General features: G+C 41.5%; 1 protein-coding gene across 2 annotated transcripts in view; it reads right to left on the bottom strand.

Moving 5' to 3' along the window:
• Positions 1-2,369: 2,369 nt before the first annotated feature.
• The window catches only part of atp6v1h (ATPase H+ transporting V1 subunit H), a 51,644-nt gene continuing 33,927 nt past the window's right edge, over positions 2,370-20,086 (bottom strand). For both annotated transcript variants that reach the window (XM_047367764.1, XM_047367765.1), the window contains 2 exons: positions 18,107-18,220; positions 2,370-2,733 (listed from right to left, as the gene is read on the bottom strand). In XM_047367764.1, the coding sequence (XP_047223720.1) occupies positions 2,664-2,733; positions 18,107-18,220 (184 nt within the window). In that variant the 3' untranslated portion in view covers positions 2,370-2,663. The remainder of the gene's footprint in view (positions 2,734-18,106; positions 18,221-20,086) is intronic.

Here is a 20,086-nt window from a genome sequence, read left to right as displayed (position 1 = left end):
GTATATATACTGTTTTATGAAAAGTATTAGGACTCTTGCCTTTACACACATATGAACTTGATAGAGATCCCATTCAATGTTTAGTAATGTGTTTATGGACATTTTTGACAATTCTTCCAGAAGCACATGTGTGAAATCAGATCCTCTAATTCATCCTAAAGGTGTTCGATCGGGTTAAGATTAAAACTCTGCACAGGCAACTCAAGTTCCTTCACACCAATCGCTCATTCATGTCTTTATGAAGCTTTCTTTGCACACTGGTTTGCAGTCAGGTTGGAACAGGAAGTAGTCGACCTTAAACAAATTTGGAGCAGGACATTGTCTAAAATGCCCTGGTATGCTGAAGCATTAGGAGTTCCTTACACTGGAACCCGAGCTCAACTCCTAAAAAACAGCCTCATGCCATACTCTCCTCTGAAGCAAACATCACACTTCATGCTATACAGTCACGCAACTGCCAGTCTCCTGGCAACTGCCAAGCCTAGCCGACTCCCCTGAATTTCCACACTAAGAGGCAACATTTGAGAATTTGGTCTCCACTTCTCTAGACTCCAGAAGCAGCATGCTTTATTTCATTGCATCCACCGCTTTGCATAGCACTATGTGATGTAAGGCTTGGATGTAGCTTCTCAGCAATGGGATCCCATACATGAGGCTCTCCATGTACTGTTCTTGAGCTAATCTGAGAGCCAATGTTTGGACGTCTGTTGCTATAGACTTTGCAGAAAGTGGCTGACCCCTACACACTATGTGCCTCAGCATTAGCTGACCCATACTTTGTACTGGAAATCACTGAGATCCTTAAAGGAACTCATTGTTTCACAAATAATTGCAGAGGCAGTCTGCATGACTTGGTGCTTGAATTTTGTACAATGGGTAACACCTAATATTCATCATTTTGGTGAGGTAACCTAATACCTTTAGCTATACAGTGTATGTACAGAATGTAAGGTGTCTCTATATTTTGAGCCCCATGTCACAAGATTGTTTTGGTCATGACCAAAAATTAACAGCAGCCTGTCTTAGCTGGAGGACAAATTATGTTTGCTACAGTGTCAGATGCACAGAAAGATGATGTAGCTGCATTATTTTCTTAATGACTGTCTGTGTACACTTTTGAAATGCAAGTTTGATTCACACTTTTGCTGATAACATTTAGAAAGAGAGTAGTGCAGCTGATGTACAGATGAAAATATGACTAAATCAACATTTATTTGTGGATTTGAGGGCAGACCAGACCATAGCTAGTCCCATGCTATACTTGCAACTGTGGCAGCTTAAGAAAGTGGCTCACTGCCATGTTTTTATAGGTGACTGAAGTACAGCCTGTCACTGAAGAATCAGATTGAAATGGAAGTAATGAGCAGAAAGAGCCCAGTTTCCAGAAGTTCTCTTTTAAAAGATTGGATGACCTGAGTCTCATTTTATTTGAGAAATACTGAGGGTGAACGATGTTGGACCAAAAATCAAAGAGACCGGGCAAAGCCAGTTATATATAAATAGAATTCATGACTGCTAGTAAATTCTGCCGTTAAATTAAATATACATTAAATATATATGTGCATATCCAAAGTTTTAGTTGAGTTACGTTCAATAGCAAAAATACATTTGAAATGCTTAACAGAGCACTGGAAGTCTTAAGACTAGAGGTGTCCAAACCTTTTGTTATGTGGGACAATATCGTAAGGTCAAACGTTTTTAAACTAAAACCAGAGTAAATTATATTGTGATTAAGAATTTAAAAATATTTTAATAAAGCAAATAGATTTTTTGTAGGAAAAGGATGTGGAAATCATTCTAGACTAACTTAAGGGTTTTGCCATTTGTCTTGTAAAAACAAATGCATCCAGTTTGAAAATCCTTTTGGGCTCAATTGGAAAAAAAAAAGTATTTTCACAGCATAACAACAAGATTTGGGTAACTCTTCTTTCAAAGTTTAATAAATTAATTAAAAGTAGATTTGCACAAAGGTATGTGGCAATAAAACTCACTGGATAGGTGTGGTCCTATCTACTATGACATTAAAGTGAATGTAAAAAGCTTGGTTATAAAAAGACAAATATTTTGTTTAACCTAACATTTTCCCTTTTGAGAAGATTTTGTCTGTAACCATTTGTAATTAATAATAAAAAAATATAAGTCCTGATCCACATTAAGCACATTCTGGCCAAATTTGTATCATTCTTGAAATGCAGTTGGGGGCTGCACAAAAATCACTCCAGGGGCCACAAATGGCCCCCGGGTGGCACTTTGAACACCCCCGTCTTAGACATACACAAGGTTCCAAACAACTCGGGTCTCTTATGTCTTCTAAATGTTTTGTTTTTTAATCTTCATCACTATAAACACCATGTTACAAAACATCTAAATCAGGTAAACATCTTTATTGGGATTCATAGAATGTTTTACAAGACTTAAATATATTGCAGTTTTGTACATCACAGACAAAGTGCAAATTCAATCACCACACATCACTAAGCGGAGGTCACAACATGAAACAACAGTTAAATCAGTTCACATCGAGGATCGTGGGAGGCGCGGCTGGAAGAAGGAACCATGAAGTTAGACGTTTTTCTAATTCATTACACAAAATGCGAAACTGATTACAGTGCAGTTCAACTCATCCACACAATAACATATAAACACACATGCAGATGAAGAGTTCAGCTTCGGGCTGCCACAGCCGGGGCCTGCTGCTGGTCAGAGGACTGCAGCTGTCTGCCAAGGTACTCCCTGTAAAAAGATATGCAGAGTTACTTCATGCTAATTATTCTCTTCCAATCAATTACTGCGGTAAATTTGTTAATGTTACTATTTATGTGTAATAAAGTATAATTGAAAACTTTTCAAAACTCTCTGGTTCAAAATCTGACACATAATTATACAGAGTATTTATGTAAATATGAAAAGTATTTTCTATTCGCACACGAACATAGCCATGACAAAAACAAACTCCACCCTCTGGCAAATATTGGATTTTCCCTGTGCAGTATATGAACGCAATGCTTGGTCTGGGCTCCTTTTGCATGCATTGCTGCAACACGCAGTGTGGCATGAAGGTGAGGTGTGAAGGAGCCTTCGGTTGCTTTTACAGCTGCCTTCAGCTCGTCTGTATTGTTGAGTCTGGACAACGTCTCCATAATGCTTATGAGGAGAGGAAAGCACCAAGGCTCTAAAAGTAGATGACTGTTCTGACGTTTGACTAACTAAAACACTGGATCAACTTTCAACAATCACCGACAGTGGAAATTTAAAACTTGCTCTGAACAGACGTCTTCTGTTTTTGCTTTTTTCTTTACCAATGAACTGTCCATCAAGGAAATGTTAGTATTAGATAAAGATATGCTTATAATGACTATGATCCAATTATGTTTTCATTTACGTAAAAGAAAAACAGCTGTTAAAACCAACGTGGCCTTATGTGTAAAAGGTAACTTCCCCCAACACCTGGTAACTGTTTGTGCTACTCTAGGCAGCAAAAACTGCTGTCATAAGGTGTTTGTCGTAACTGTGAAGAGGTTTTAACCAATTCTTCCTCTAGACTCTGGGACCTTGATTTCCAAATGAAACGCAAAGTTTATCTTCAACTGAAGAAGGACTTTGGACCACTGAACACCAGTCCAGCCCCTTTTCTCCATAGTAGAGGTAGGGTGCTACAGACATTGTCTTTGATTCAGAAGTGGCTCAATGCAGGGAATGTGACAGTTTTAGCCCATGCCCTGGACAAGTCTGTTTGTTGTGGTTCTTAAAGCTCTGACTCCAGCCTCAGGCCACACCTTGTGCATCTCCTCCAAATTTTTATGAATGGGCTTTCCTTCATAAACCTATCCCTGTTGCCCGTGCACCCTTTTCACAACATATTTTCCTTCCACTCAACTTTCCACTAATATTCTTGGATGCAACACTTAGCAAGCCTCTTTAGCAATGACCATATGTGGCTTATTCTCCTTTTGGAGGGGGTCAATGACTGTCTGGTGAGCAACTGGATAGTGGCCTTCCGCATGATTTTGCAGGTCATAACAATCCCTTTCTTATTAGTCTGATGTAATAATCTAAAACTGAATTTAGAAACTGAATCTGCGCTCTCTATTAGCTCTAAACTATAATCTTAACCGAAAGGAACAGTTGAAAGATATTATTTTACGTTCAGTCAACCTATGAGTTTTTATTTCAAATTGAATAAAATAAAACAGCTGTGAATTTGTTCAGAGATCCTTGAATGTTTTTTTCTACAAAATCAAAATTTTTCTATCTAGTGTAAAAACAATCATACATCTCTTAAAGATAAAAAAAAACACCAAAGCATTAAGGCTAAAGAACATTTCTGAATTACAGTTAGAGTTTTTTGCCAACTTGTGTCACACCAACAAATGTTGGACTAGACTCAGTCCTAGGCTTATCTGCCTTTCACACATAAATGTGCTTTAAAATGGTAAAAAAAAAAAAAAAAAGCAGCATTACTCAGGTTAGGTAAACTCTTTCTATTAAAGCAAGTTTAGAAAGCTAAAGGAAAGGAGGAAAACACAACAAATATGAAAATGAAACATTTTCCATAGTGAAACTAAAAGTATTCCCTATATCAACTTTTTAACTTCATTCCATTAATTATTAATAGGATAAATGACAGTGGGGCTCTAATCCTCATGTATATATGTGCTAAAGCTCTGACTAGCTGTGATGGACAGATCACACCTCTTGTGTTCCAGAGGAGGATTTTCACTCCTTTTTAGCCCAACAGCATATGCTACCACCACGGCAAAGAAATGTTGTCACATCCATCAGAAAATACCAACATTATTTGCAGTCCAGGCCACAAATCCCAATCACCAACTTATATATAATGTGAGAATAAATGATAAAATTATCCATTCAAGTTTTCATTGCCCTCTATTCTGTTGTATGTGACTGTTATAAAGTCTTTCTCTGCCTATAAACCTGAAAGCCTTGCGGGGAAAAGTGAGAATAACAATTAACTGAATACTATTTTCAGCTCTGTGTCAGATGATCTGCTGTCCAAAAACAGTAATTTCCTGTCAAAAGTGCTGTCACCAACTAGCATTTTTTAAATCTGTGATTAATGAGCTCTAAAGCTGCTGATAAGAGAATAATAAAGTCCAACTATTGCTTGATTTGAGCCTATTTCAGTTTTAATCCCCTCACTACCTCAGTGGAATTTACTTATTATTCCTTAATAAGACAGCAGGTTTCAGTGGAGCTTCTCATACTAAGAACATGAGCTTCTCTCTCTAATTCGGATCCAGACATTATGCACAGCTCAGACATAATGACAGTATATTGAAAGTTCATGGCTCTCCGTCAGGTATCTCCTTGGCAGAAACATTTTAGATCATGACACTCAGCTTATTAGAACCAGAAACATCAAAGGTCTTACAAGACCCTAATGATGAAAAAGGCTGTCCAGTATCTTTAATGGTGGTGCGTACGTTTTCTTAAAAAAAACAAAACAAAAAAAACATCACTCACACTATAATTACTCAATATTTCTCTAGAGAGAAATATTAGTGCTTCCCCTAAAACGCTGTTTACTTTAATATGGATCATTTACAACTCAGTATATCTCGACCGGATTAAAAGGTCGAGTATATTTAGGAAATAAAGTTAGAAGCTTCAATAAGTTGGATAAAGTTGGACATTGTTGAAGCTAACGGGCGATAATTAGTTGTACGTTAACCGAGCACTGTCAGTGAGTTATTAAAGGAAGATGGAAATAGCTGTGATCTGAGAAGGATTCATGACGCCACAGTTCTGAAGATGATGTGATCTTCTGACGTATACTTTGGCAGATGCTACACGGTAAAATAACTCAAGGAGGTGAAACAAGCCCAGATGTCAAGCAAGCTTCAATCAAAGAGTGAATTAGGAACTAAAAATAAAAACAGTGGCACTGATGGTGTACGGGTTAAGCGCGCGACCATATATGGAGGCTACAGTCCTCGAAGCGGCCGTCCCGGGTTCGAATCCCGGACCCGGTGACATTTGCTGAATGTCTCCTCCTCTCTCTACCCCTCTTCCCTGTCTACCTACCATCAAAAAAATTAATAAAAGGCCACTAATGCTGAAAAAATATCTTAAAAATAAATAAATAAATAAAAACAGCTGATAAGGCATGCCATTTCATATTTTTTGAATAAACCTAAATTAAATTATGACAGAGGAGTCTTTAACCACCTAAGTCTAGGTCAACTTCTGTTGTACAGAGCTGTGAAAAAGTATTTGCGCCCCACAAACGTGTTTTTTCTTTTTTCTTTACCAATTAACTGTCTTCCATCAAGGAAATGTTAGTATTAGATAAAGATATCCTCATAATGACTATGATCCAATTATGTTTTCATTTACCTAAAAGAAAAACAGCTGTTCAAACCAACGTGGCCTTACGTGTAAACGGTAACTTCCCCTACACCTGGTAACTGGGTGTGCCAGTCTTGGCAGCAAAAACTGCTGACACGAGGTGTTTGTCATAACTGGCAATGAGGTTTTAACCTTACTTTGAAGAAGTTTTAACCCACTCTTCTTTGAGGACTTTGGCATGACTAGTTAAAATCCCTCATTTTGCTACTTTGAGCCATTCAGAGGTGGACTTGCTGGAGATCCTTTACTCTACTTCGAGTTGTCACACAGGTTCTGTTTTATGTAAGTTCATGATTCTAGAGTTCTACATGGGCAATTACTCTTTTTTCAAATGGATACCTTGATTTTCTTAATAAATTAAATTCCTTTGAAAACTGCATTTTGTACTTAATCAAGTTAATTTTGTCTCATAGGCAAATATGTTCGATCTAAAACATTTCAAAATGACAAAAAGAGAAATACCAAAAACAATCTACATTACGTTTTATAGCACAGTAATAAATTTAAGTTTTAATAAATATAAAAAGACGAAATCCACTGGTCCCCAAACCAGACCCCCTCCGGCCCTTGGCTGCGTCTAGAAATCCTGTCCATAAAAGTTATGAACAGGACTGGTGACAAAGGGCAGCCCTGCCGGAGTCCAACATGCACCGGGAACAGGTCCAACTTAGTGCCGGCAATGCGGACCAAACTCCTGCTCTGCTCGTACAGGGACCGGATGGCCCCTAATAAAGGGCCCCCGATTCCATACTCCTGGAGCACCCCCCACAGGGCATCACGAGGGACACAGTCGAATGCCTTCTCCAGGTCCACAAAACACACGTGAACCGGTTGGGCAAACTCCCATGAACCCTCGAGCACCCTGTAGAGGGTATAGAGCTGGTCCAGTGTTCCACGGCCGGGACGAAAACCACACTGCTCCTCCTGAAGCCGAGGTTCGACTATCGGCCGGACTCTCCTCTCCAATACCCTGGCATAGGCCTTACCAGGGAGGCTGAGGAGTGTGATCCCCCTGTAGTTGGAACACACCCTACGGTCCCCCCTTCTTATGAAGGGGGACCACCACCCCAGTCTGCCAGTCCAGAGGCACTGTCCCCGACCGCCACGCAATGTTGAAGAGGCGTGTCAACCATGACAGCCCCACAACATCCAGAGACTTGAGGTACTCAGGGCGGATCTCATCCACCCCCGAAGCCTTGACACCGCAGAGCTTTTTAACCACCTCGGTGACTTCAGCCTTGGTGATGAAAGAGTCCAACACCGAGTCCCCAGCCTCTGTTTCCACCACGGAATGCGTGAGACCAGGATTGAGGAGATCCTCGAAGTACTCCTTCCACCGCCCGATAATGTCCTCAGTCGAGGTCAGCAGCCTCCCACCCCCACTATAAACAGTGTTGGCGAAGCACTGCTTCCCCCTCCTGAGGTGCCGGACGGTTTGCCAGAGTCGCTTCGAGGCCAACCGGCAGTCCTCCATGGCCTCACCGAACTCCTCCCAGGCCCGAGTTTTTGCCTCTGCCACAGCCCGGGCCGCGGCACATTTGGCCCCACGGTACCCGTCAACCACCTCAGGAGTCCCACAAGCTAACCACAGCCGATAGGACTCCTTCTTCAGCTTGACAGCATCCCTTACTGCTGGTGTCCACCACCGGGTTCTGGGATTGCCACCGCGACAGGCACCGCAGACCTTACGGCCGCAGCTACGGGCAGCAGCATCGACAATAGATGCGGAGAACATGGTCCACTCGGACTCTATGTCTCCAACATCCCCCGGGATCTGGTCAAAGCTCTCCCGGAGGTGGGAGTTGAATACATCCCTGGCCGAGGGCTCCGCCAGGCGTTCCCAGCAGACCCTCACTATGCGCTTGGGCCTGCCAAGTCTGTCCAGCTTTCTCCTCCTCCAGTGGATCCAACTCACCACCAGGTGGTGATCAGTGGACAGCTCAGCCCCTCTCTTCCCCCGAGTGCCCAAAACATGCGGCCGAAGGTCTGATGATACGACAACAAAGTTGATCATCGACCTCCTGCCTAGGGTGTCCTGGTGCCAAGTGCACTGATGGACACCCTTATGTTTGAACATGGTGTTCGTTATGGACAATCCGTGACTAGCACAGAAGTCCAATAACAAAACACCACTCGGATTCAGATTGGGGAGGCCATTCCTCCCGATCACGCCTCTCCAGGTGTCACTGTCGTTTCCCACGTGGGCGTTGAAGTCCCCCAGCAGAATAATGGAGTCCCCGGGAGGAGCACTATCCAGCACACCCGACAGGGACACCAAGAAGGCCGGGTACTCCGCACTACCGCTCGGCCCGTAGGCCGAGACGACAGTCAGAGACCTATCCCCAGCCCGAAGGCGCAGGGATACGACCCTCTCATCCACTGGGGTAAACCCCAACACGAGACGGCTGAGCTGGGGGGCAACAAGCAAACCCACACCAGCCCGCCGCCTCTCCCCGTGGGCCACTCCAGAGTAGAAGAGAGTCCAACCCCTCTCAAGGAGATGGGTTCCAGAGCCCACGCTGTGCGTGGAGGTGAGCCCGACTATTTCTAGTCGATATCTCTCGACCTCCCGCACAAGCTCAGGCTCCTTCCCCCCCAGCGAGGTGACATTCCACGTCCCTAGAGCCAGCCTAAGCATCCGGGGATCAGACCACTGAGGTCTCCACCTTCGTCCGCCACCCAATCCTCACGGTTCCCCTTGCAGGTGGTGGGCCCACTGGGGGATGGCCTCACGTCTCTTGTTCGGGCTTGGCCCGGCCAGGTCCCACGAGGAGCAACCCGGCCATCAGGCGCTCTCCGGCGAGTCCCGACCCCAGGCCTGGCTCCAGGGTGGGACCCCGGCTCCGTCGTACCAGGCGACGTCACGTGCCTCGATATTTTCGTCCTCATGAGGGATTCTTGAACCGCTCTTTGTCTGACCCATCACCTAGAGCCTGTTTGCCATGGGAGACCCTACCAGGGGCATTTAGGCCCCAGACAACATAGCCTCTAGGATCATTTGAGCACTCAAACCCCTCCACCACGTTAAGGTGGTGGTTCAAGGAGGTTTGGTTTGGGGACCAGTGGATTTCGTCTCTTCTTTTTTGCAGATGACGTGGTCCTGCTGGCCCCCTCTAGCCAAGACCTACAGCATGTGCTGTGGCGGTTCGCAGCCGAGTGTGAAGCGGCTGGGATGAAGATCAGCTCCTCCAAGTCAGAGGCCATGGTACTCGACCGGAAAAGGGTGGCTTGTCCTCTTCAGGTTGGAGGGGAGTTCCTCCCTTAAGTGGGGGAGTTCAAGTATCTCGGGGTCTTGTTCACGAGTGAGGGAAGAATGGAGCGGGAGATCGACAGACGGATCGGTGCGTCTGCTGCAGTAATGGGGGCATTAGGTTTTTTGTAAACAAAAAGATACTTACTGAGCTTATCTGCTAAATTGTGATGAAGCACACAGTGACACACTGGACTTATCACATGATTGACAGGTTTCTGGTTTTAAACCCTACTAACATGATCTAAGAATGCCATTGACAATGACCAAAGCAAAAAGTTTGGTTTTGTTCTTCTTTATCAAAGTTCTGTCTCTAAAGCTTATGCAGCGATAAAAGAAGTATTTGCCTCTGTGTTTTGATAAACTTCAGTCTGGTGGATTTGCTCTTAACCAGGAAATGGAAACATGCCAGATAAATATTTATATTACGCAGTTTCAACTTGCTTGAATGGATACAGCTTATCAGCTGTTGCTGATTGCAGAACAATCACTGTATATCTAATGAACTGATTAATTAGAAGGTAAATATTTAAACTCCTTTCTTTAAATCATTTGGTTTCAAAGCACCAAACACTTGAACGACTATTTCTTTCTTGGAGATTAAGAGTCAGAAGTTTCACTAATCGATAGTCTGCTTTTATAAGTGACACAATGTGATCAAAAAGAAGCCCCCAACAAACACAGTAATCAAGGATTGGGAGGAAAAAACAGGAATACATGGAGAGGAACTTATTTATCAAATGTATTATATAGTGAACAATTTATTTTTAAAATAAAATGAACAACGAATTCAATGTAGCAACTGTGTAATATCTGTCAATATCATCAGGTATTCTACGCTTCACATGGCTGCAGTGTAAAAGGTGAAAATTTGTTTGACGATGTCTAAAAGGGCTAAGCATAAGTGACTTTCATCGTCTTTTTTCGGGAAGAACAAAGACTTCCAAGAAGTCCAATTTACAAAACTTTTTCCGATCTAATTCAAACTGTAATAACATGAAAAAGCCATAAGAACATGTCCGTGGATGCCCGCTATTTGATTTTTTGGGTCACAATTTTCAAACTTCTTGGTATATTTTTAATGTCAATGTATAAATGTTCACTGTAATTTTACATAAAATCTTTGTACAGTGGTTAGGCTTTTTAAGTATGCATAAGTTCACAGCCAGCAACTCAAACACTAAGATACTGAGAGGTACAATGATGAACCACATGTTTGATGTAGCAAATCAACCAAAAGAGGACACCACAGTGATGATAAGGGAAGGACAATATGATTTTATCATAAACTTGGAAAAATAAATAATAAAATAATAATAAAAATTGTAATAATGTTGTAAAATCGTTCATATCCCAAAAGCTGAAAGTATGATTAGGATACTTTCATCTGTCGTTCTATTTTTCAAATGTTGGTTTTATGCCAGCAACAAAAATTACTGCTTCTATGTTTCAAAATAGTATTACACACAATCACTTGTGTATTGTTCACCAACACAGTGGCTTAACCTACAGTGGAACCAAACCCCATGTAAAAAAGTAACTCCGCCCCGCATTGAAAAATGCCACCAAAGTGGGCAGCGCCAAGTGTGGGGATGAACGGAGGTGGTTAAGAGGGGGTGTGGTCAGGAGGACGAGGGAAAGTGGCAGCTTGCTTAATTTGACATATAGAAACATGAAAGAGAGCAGAGCGATGCTGGTAGTTTCGCCACAAAAAGGTCTCTTGATATGGAGGATTTTTTACCCCCCTGATCACAGGAGGTTAGGAGAGGCTTAATGGAGCCCAGCGGGCCTGAGCCTCAAGGTGCTGATTCGGTAAAGCCCGAAGCCAGCACTGTCAAGGCAGTAGAGGAGCAACTGCAACTCCTGACTCGCTATGGGGTCGTATGTCTGGGTGAGACCGTTTTACACCCGAACATGTAAACTTAACCATGTACCAAGTTCGAACCAATAGGAAAATGTAACTGCAGTAACCACCATTCAACCCAAAGAGGGCAGCATTAAGACCTAATATCCCATCCAATCCTTTGCCAATTTAGCTTTAAGAACATTTTATTTTACAAAAGACTCCGGAAACTAATTTTCAATAATGCATTTCCTCTTTTTATACTTGTCCAGACCTGAAAAATACAAAAAGAAAAAAAAAAACTCCACAGTTTCCAAAAGTTTTCCAGAGAACATGGTAACCTTGATCTACTATTTTTGAAATCCTGTGCATATTCTTGTCTAGACTGTAAAGTTGGAGATTAACTTTAAATCCAAGAAACCTTGAAACTCAGAACAAAAGTTAATTTAGATTTCCTGCATTTTTTCCACTGTCTGCCTCCCATTAAATGCAACACATTATATCACGGCAGAAACGTATACTTCGGTCTAATTACTAATACAAGGCAGAGGACAAGGACGGAGAGGCTCTCAATAACAGATGGCTTCAAGAGTTCAAAACAGAGCTGATGGGCCAAAATGACATTCCTTGAACATCTGGACATACATTACAGAGTGCAACTTTTCAAATCAGTGTAAAAGGCCACGGAGATAACTATGCATATATTCGCTGTTGTCATGACAGCAAGAGGCTCAGATAAAGTAAGGAGATGAAAAACTCCTCATGGAAACAACAAGGCAACCCACTCAAGGTGACAGCGGCTGAGGGGAGGTGCTTTGAAAATATCTCGACACTGAATGAATGAAACATTGCCATTTAAATAAATAAATAAACTTCCTCCTAAAGACGTATTCATACATTTCTGTTTTCATGGACTCCATCAGTGGAGGCAGGAGATAATTGGATAAGACAACGCAGCCTTGAGACATGACCCACCTACTCTCCGACATTACAGGTCCTCACAAATACAGGTCCTTCTCAAAATATTAGCATATTGTGATAAAGTTCATTATTTTCCATAATGTCATGATGAAAATTTAACATTCATATATTTTAGATTCATTGCACACTAACTGAAATATTTCAGGTCTTTTATTGTCTTAATACGGATGATTGTGGCATACAGCTCATGAAAACCCAAAATTCCTATCTCACAAAATTAGCATATTTCATCTAAGCCAATAAAAGGAAAGTGTTTTTAATACAAAAAACGTCAACCTTCAAATAATCATGTACAGTTATGCACTCAATACTTGGTCAGGAATCCTTTGGCAGAAATGACTGCTTCAATGCGGCGTGGCATGGAGGCAATCAGCCTGTGGCACTGCTGAGGTCTTATGGAGGCCCAGGATGCTTCGATAGCGGCCTTTAGCTCATCCAGAGTGTTGGGTCTTGAGTCTCTCAACGTTCTCTTCACAATATCCCACAGATTCTCTATGGGGTTCAGGTCAGGAGAGTTGGCAGGCCAATTGAGCACAGTGATACCATGGTCAGTAAACCATTTACCAGTGGTTTTGGCACTGTGAGCAGGTGCCAGGTCGTGCTGAAAAGGGAAATCTTCATCTCCATAAAGCTTTTCAGCAGATGGAAGCATGAAGTGCTCCAAAATCTCCTGATAGCTAGCTGCATTGACCCTGCCCTTGATAAAACACAGTGGACCAACACCAGCAGCTGACACGGCACCCCAGACCATCACTGACTGTGGGTACTTGACACTGGACTTCTGGCATTTTGGCATTTCCTTCTCCCCAGTCTTCCTCCAGACTCTGGCACCTTGATTTCCGAATGACATGCAGAATTTGCTTTCATCCGAAAAATGTACTTTGGACCACTGAGCAAGGTCAGGCGCTTCTGCCGCTGTTTCTGGTTCAAAAGTGGCTTGACCTGGGGAATGCGGCACCTGTAGCCCATTTCCTGCACACGCCTGTGCACGGTGGCTCTGGATGTTTCTACTCCAGACTCAGTCCACTGCTTCTGCAGGTCCCCCAAGGTCTGGAATCGGCCTTTCTCCACAATCTTCCTCAGGGTCCGGTCACCTCTTCTCGTTGTGCAGCATTTTCTGCCACACATTTTCCTTCCCACAGACTTCCCACTGAGGTGCCTTGATACAGCACTCTGGGAACAGCCTATTTGTTCAGAAATGTCTTTCTGTGTCTTACCCTCTTGCTTGAGGGTGTCAATAGTGGCCTTCTGGACAGCAGTCAGGTCGGCAGTCTTACCCATGATTGGGGTTTTGAGTGATGAACCAGGCTGGGAGTTTTAAAGGCCTCAGGAATCTTTTGCAGGTGTTTAGAGTTAACTCGTTGACCCTTTTAATGATATGCTAATTTTGTGAGATAGGAATTGTGGGTTTTCATGAGCTGTATGCCAAAATCATCCGTATTAAGACAATAAAAGACCTGAAATATTTCAGTTAGTGTGCAATGAATCTAAAATATATGAATGTTAAATTTTCATCATGACATTATGGAAAATAATGAACTTTATCACAATATGCTAATATTTTGAGAAGGACCTGTATAATTAAAACTGCGGAAAAGCAGGATGGTTCAAGAACAGAAAGGTTTGTATGAATAACTTTCCTTTATTATCGTTGTCTCGCTCAGCCTCATCAGGAGAACACAAAAATCACTGTACTACTGCATCAGCACAATGTGTCAGCCCTTCAATCTACTCTCACAAGGGGAAGGCGCGGGTGAGTAATGTCTCATAAACAAGACGTTAAAGAACAGATGAAAGTCTTCAAGTGTGATTTGCATGCCTGGCTTTTGAATAACACACTGCTGCTTTCAAAGAGAGAGTAAAGAAGCTGAGTGAGATAAAGTGTCCTTTTTCATATGCCATGTAATTACCTTTGTCATGGTATGAGAGCCGGTGCTGAATACTACATGAGTTTTCAAACCAGACTCTGTATGCAACATTAATGCCCACTATTTTAGACATTTCTCTTTATTCAAATTTAAAATTGCCATCATCTTTGCATAAATGCACCATTAGTTTCATTTACTAGAGAAAATAAACAAGAAAAAACAGATCTAACATCACATGGGAGCCAACCACTGTGCTCCCATGTCTGTGTTCACAACTTGATAAAGTGCATGTAAATAAACCACACCACCAGCCAATCACAGACAGGGCTTTTTTCATCCAATCAGAGTATTCTTGCAAAAATGCATTACTTCAAACTTCAGCTCTTTCCAAAGATTCTCCATCTCATTCATGTACAAACTCTGGGTGGGATGCTCCTAAATTTGTATTTTACTTTCAGTCAGGAGAAACATGTTGGTGAAATTAAAATAACGCTTTCAATCTAAACTTGCCAGGAATATTAATGTTTTGAGTTGAACTCTAACTCAAGCGGGTGCTACAGAAAAACAGAAAATTATCAGTGATTTTAACTCTTGGTGTACAAAAACCAAACATTCGTAGTTAAAACAGTATCCTCTTTAATATGACACCCAGTGAACGTTTTAAATCACCTCATACGGACTGAAAATACAAATTACACACAGAATCTCCAAGGCTGCAAAACAATGATATAAAAATTAAAGATCTCATTATAGATGGAGAGACAGCTAGGTGAAAACAGAAAGATGTTGGGAGAAAGATAGCTATAAATACATACATACATGAAGAATTAAGAATGGATTATTATTAGGAATAATAATACTAATTTATAGGAATGTTCTGTCAAATATGTAGAAAATGATAAACATAAAAATCATGTCTCCTTTAAAGAGTTTGTGTCAGTTGCTCTGATTCTACTGTATCTCTTTCTGTTAGTAAGATGTAATTACAGATAAAATAACAGTCATATAGATATAAGGATTTCTCTATGTTTTGGCGTGTAGAACAGCACTTAGAAGAGGGAAAGCACACCTTCGTTTGATCCAAAGCATCGATTATAAAACAAATCTGTTTTTCTACCCTCTCTGTAACCAAAACAAGATAGAAAGCCTTTTTATGCTCCTGCGTATAAATTTCTACTCACATTTCTGTGATTACGTTACTTACAGGCGACATGACTTAGATGGGTAAGCTGCAAAAAGAGAAGCTCAAAGAATTGTGTTTTAGATAACAGACCCGCACAAATACACAAACACAAAAAACATTCCCCTGCGGCTTCTTGTTTTCTAGGGTTCTTAAGAAGGGCAGCAGGCAGTGAGTGAGCGTTCTGATCACAACAATACAAAGGGAGAGGTGGTGCAGCAGGGTTTGGTATGATGTTGGTGATAAATCTGGAAAAGTGATCAACAGCTAAGATGTATGACAGTAGAGAACTGGAACCAACATTTGTGCTGATTCATTTGACCTTGAGAAGAAATGCGCCAGGTCTGTGTGTGGAGCAAACCTATAAATACAAGGCATGCCTTTACTGGGATTGTGTGTTCTAGCATGTTTCAGAATTTGTTACAGGTGATCTAAACATTTCAGAAGCTACATATTTTATGAGATGGAAAAGCAAAAAAAAAAACAAATTACCCTTTTAATTTACCCAAACAGAAAAGTCTTTTAGGGCTGTGCTATGCTAATCAGATGAGCACAATTTTACATTTTGGTCTGAGATGTCCAGATTTCAAGGGCTGCACGGTGGCGCAGTTGGTAGCACTGTTGCCTTGCAGCAAGAAGGTCCTGGGTTCGATTCCCAACCTGGGGTCTTTCTGCATGGAGTTTGCATGTTCTCCCCGTGCATGCGTGGGTTCTCACCGGGTACTCCGGCTTCCTCCCACAGTCCAAAGACATGCCTGTTAGGTTAATTGGTAACTCTAAATTGCCCTTAGGTGTGTGAATGAGTGTGTGCATGGTTGTTTGTGTGTTGCCCTGCGATGGACTGGCGACCTGTCCAGGGTGTACCCCGCCTCTCGCCCATAGACTGCTGGAGATAGGCACCAGCTTCCCCATGGCCCACTATGGAATAAGCGGTAGAAAATGACCAGATTTCTTCCACTGTAAACCATGGCCATCTTTTTCTTCTTACACCCTGTCACTTTTTGGCAAACTACATATGTCCTTAATGTGTAAACTATTTTTTAAAAAGTCATATAAAGCTCATTGTGTCCTCTGAGTACTTTTACCCAACACAAGTCCAATTTCTTTATAATGTTCTATTTACACATAAAATGACTATAAATATTAAAGAAAGGCTTTTTAATATAGGTTTCTATTTTATTTTACATTTGTAAGAGTTGCAGAGAAATACTTTTCTAGAAACAAATAATATTGTTAAAATAAAAAAGTAACGAAGGGGAGGTCCTTTTCAAACATCTATTATACTAAAGCAATACAAGGTCGCACAGACAGTCTTGGGCGAGGAAGCGGTTTCTACAACAGTTGGCCTAAATGTTTGCCGTCAAGTCAAAGGATGCACAAGGATGCTGAAATGATTTAGAAGGAAACTGCTGCAAGGTGGAACGGAGTTCAGGGAAGTGGTTCTGTTTTACTTTTTGAGCTTTCAACCCATCCATAATGGAAAATACTGGGTTTGGAAACGTTAAGATAGGGATCGACATTCTCAGGGGAATACACACAGAGACGGCTGTTTTTTTTAAACTCTAATATGAGATGCTGAAACCAGTTTAAAAGGCCAGCTCCATTCGTTTGTTTAAAAATAAAAGTAAAACCCTGTCTCACAGCAGCCATTCTCACGCATCCTCTGCTACTAATTCACAAAATTATTAACTGCTCACAGATAAAAAAAAAAAACATCTTTCCAAAGATTTTCAAAATTGTAACTGACTAAAGTTGGTCAAAGTGTAAAAACTGGAGATCAGAAATCTGAAAAGAAAAATCAAAGATGATCATTGCATCTTTAAATTGCCGTTAAATAACTCATGGATCTGCACAAGAAAGTATTAAAAAAATCTCAGATTTTTGTTTACATGTTTTTACATGTATTACATGCTTTCTTTTTTTTTTTTACATGTATTCAGTTTTTGTCTGACAGCTTTCCATCTCGTCTCGTCTTCAATCTTCTCTATATCTGAAAATACTGAACCTTCAAAGACAAAGGTTTTTAGACTGAGAAGTTAATTTTAAAACAAAAGTTCTGCCCCAGTTTACAAAAAAATATATATGTAGACAAAAGTCTATTCTACGTCACACCAATCTCACTCGTAATTGCTGTTTTAAACCTTTTGACTTAAACTGTCTTCAGTGGATGTCAATAAAATAAATCACTGAATATTTCAAATAAATAAATACTGCCCTGCTCTTATTTAAAAGCAATATGATAACTCCGATCTAATGCATCAAAAACTCCCACTCAGATTAAATGTTTGTCAGGTCTGTGCAGAGAGTGAAGGCCATTACTCAAACTTGTTTCATTTTTTTTTTCCTCATCAGCAGAGATCTCCGTCGACCTTACATCATGTTAAACACATCACCGACCTTTAACCTGAGCAAATGTTTAATCAGGCTGCATAAATGAAAGTATTTATGAGAGTCAACTTAGGTTTTCAGTCATTTGTATGCAGATTGTAGCTAGTGGGCACTTTAACACCAGAAAGTATGGTTCAGATAACACTTTAAGGGTTCACTAAAGTTAGCAGTCAACCCCAAACTAAAAAATCATTAGTAAACAAACAAAGTGATAGATTTTGTCTTACCAGTTATGCACCATCAGCTTCTGCACAGCCAACAGGGCATTGTAACGGACTAGCTGGTCTTCATGGTGCATGTGATTCATCACCAGCTGTTTTCCACCCAGCTGCTCAATCACCCTGAGATGGGAGATAATGGGAGAGTGCCTTTATAAACAGAACATGGGTGCTATTTTCGTGGTTCAGGTCATTTTGTGATCCATCATGTAATCTAATCTAGTTCAGCCAAAATTTTCTGTGTATCTTATAATGGGCCATTGGCCCTGTGAAAGAACATAATGCTTGTGAAAAGAAAAACAGTGCTGCATGATGTTTCTCACAATAAACTACATGATCTAACCACAGAGATATAAGGACATTCATGTAACAGGAGTTTGCATAAACACTTCTCCGCAGGATATTTTCTCCTAGACATGTGATTTTACAGCATGAAGTACAAGGATAAGTGTGTGGTTGGTTGGGTGGTGCATCTGTCAAAAACACACAGAAAGCAAAAAGTATAGCAAAGAAATTTATGTTTTCTGTAAAGGGGACTTTTCATGCAAAATCCACTTTTTTAGCCCTTAAATACATTTTGTTGTGCACTTGTGAGTCTATAGGAGTACAGAAAAGTTAGCCTCTCCAGGTGTTGTGAAGATATCTTTATATTCTATTTGGGTCATATTTTTCAATCCGTTTAGTTTTCTCTATTCTTTATTAAATTTAGTGAACTGTTACGTCACAGTATTTGGAGCAGAACTGCTAAACAAGGTCATAGACTTCTGGCCACCTAATTTGCGTATTTGCCATTTTTATTTCTCATTGCGATTTTGTAGTCCAAATGTTTGGTTGTTGAGTGTATTAACCCACACAATTCATTACACCGTCCCCCAGCATCAGAACCTCTTTGAAGTGTAAACTGCTTACTTATGTTGTAGTTACTTGGTACGGGGGAGAGGGTGTTATAACACAGTAGTAACACCATTGCGATGCATTTGTCGTCTTCATTTTCCTCTAGCTCTGAGTCAGACTCTGGCTTGAACATGTAAGGCTGGATGGACCAGTCTTACGTTGTTGACATCTTTTAATCAATTTGGGAATAAAAAGTTTCTGCGCCACTGCATAACTGTATGCCTGCTATCAAACTACAAAAATGGCCAAACGGTGTGGAGTGGAACGCTCTTTGACCTGGAGGGGGGCAGGGTGTGAAGTGCTTCAGAATTTAAAGAGACTGCACTAAAACGAGTTGCTCTCAGACACACCTCTGAACAGGGGTAAAAGATGGGCCTGTTGAGCTACAATAACAAGGAATTCAGCCTAAAGCATTGCAGTTCCACTTTATATAGACCACAACTGAATGATTTAAGTATGAAAAGGAAGGATTAAAAGCATGATATATCCCCTTTAAAGCACATTGGAATAGGAAATGAGGCTCTTTGATGGCTGTTTTAAGCTAATATCTACGATCACCGCTAACTACATCCTCCATGTGTCCCACATGTGCAGCACTCTCCCTGGGCAGGGGGATGGAATCAACGGTGGTCGCGCGAAGGCACCTGTGGCTGACGCTCGCCGACATTCCGGATAGGGACAGAACCGTCTACCTGGATGAACCGATGGTAGCTGACGGGCGTTCTGGGTAATATCTTGGCTAATATACAGCTAAAATTCAAGCTGAGGAAAAAGCAGACCGAAGCGCAGCACTGTAACATCCCCAGACGGGATGTGAGACCCAAATCCAGCTTGGGCACTCATAAACCGGCTGTACCACCACCCCCACTGAAGAGGATGACGTGGTCCATGAGCTTGAGCCCCCAGATGGCACAGCCACAGAACCATGGTCAAGCTCCCGAAAGATGGCCGGGAGCTGGGGTTCTCCTCCGGGACTCCAGAGGCACTCGACGACTCCACATGTGGTGCTCATGTGCACTTCAACCTTGGATGGAGAGAACCGTTGCTACGAGTTACCGCTTACAGTTTCGCCGGAGACCACACCGTTTCATTGGT

This window comes from Girardinichthys multiradiatus, chromosome 6 (assembly GCF_021462225.1).
Source record: "Girardinichthys multiradiatus isolate DD_20200921_A chromosome 6, DD_fGirMul_XY1, whole genome shotgun sequence".
Classification (NCBI taxonomy): Eukaryota; Metazoa; Chordata; class Actinopteri; order Cyprinodontiformes; family Goodeidae; genus Girardinichthys; species Girardinichthys multiradiatus.
Note: the sequence above shows the minus strand (reverse complement) of the source record. Positions and strands in the feature narration are given on the sequence as shown.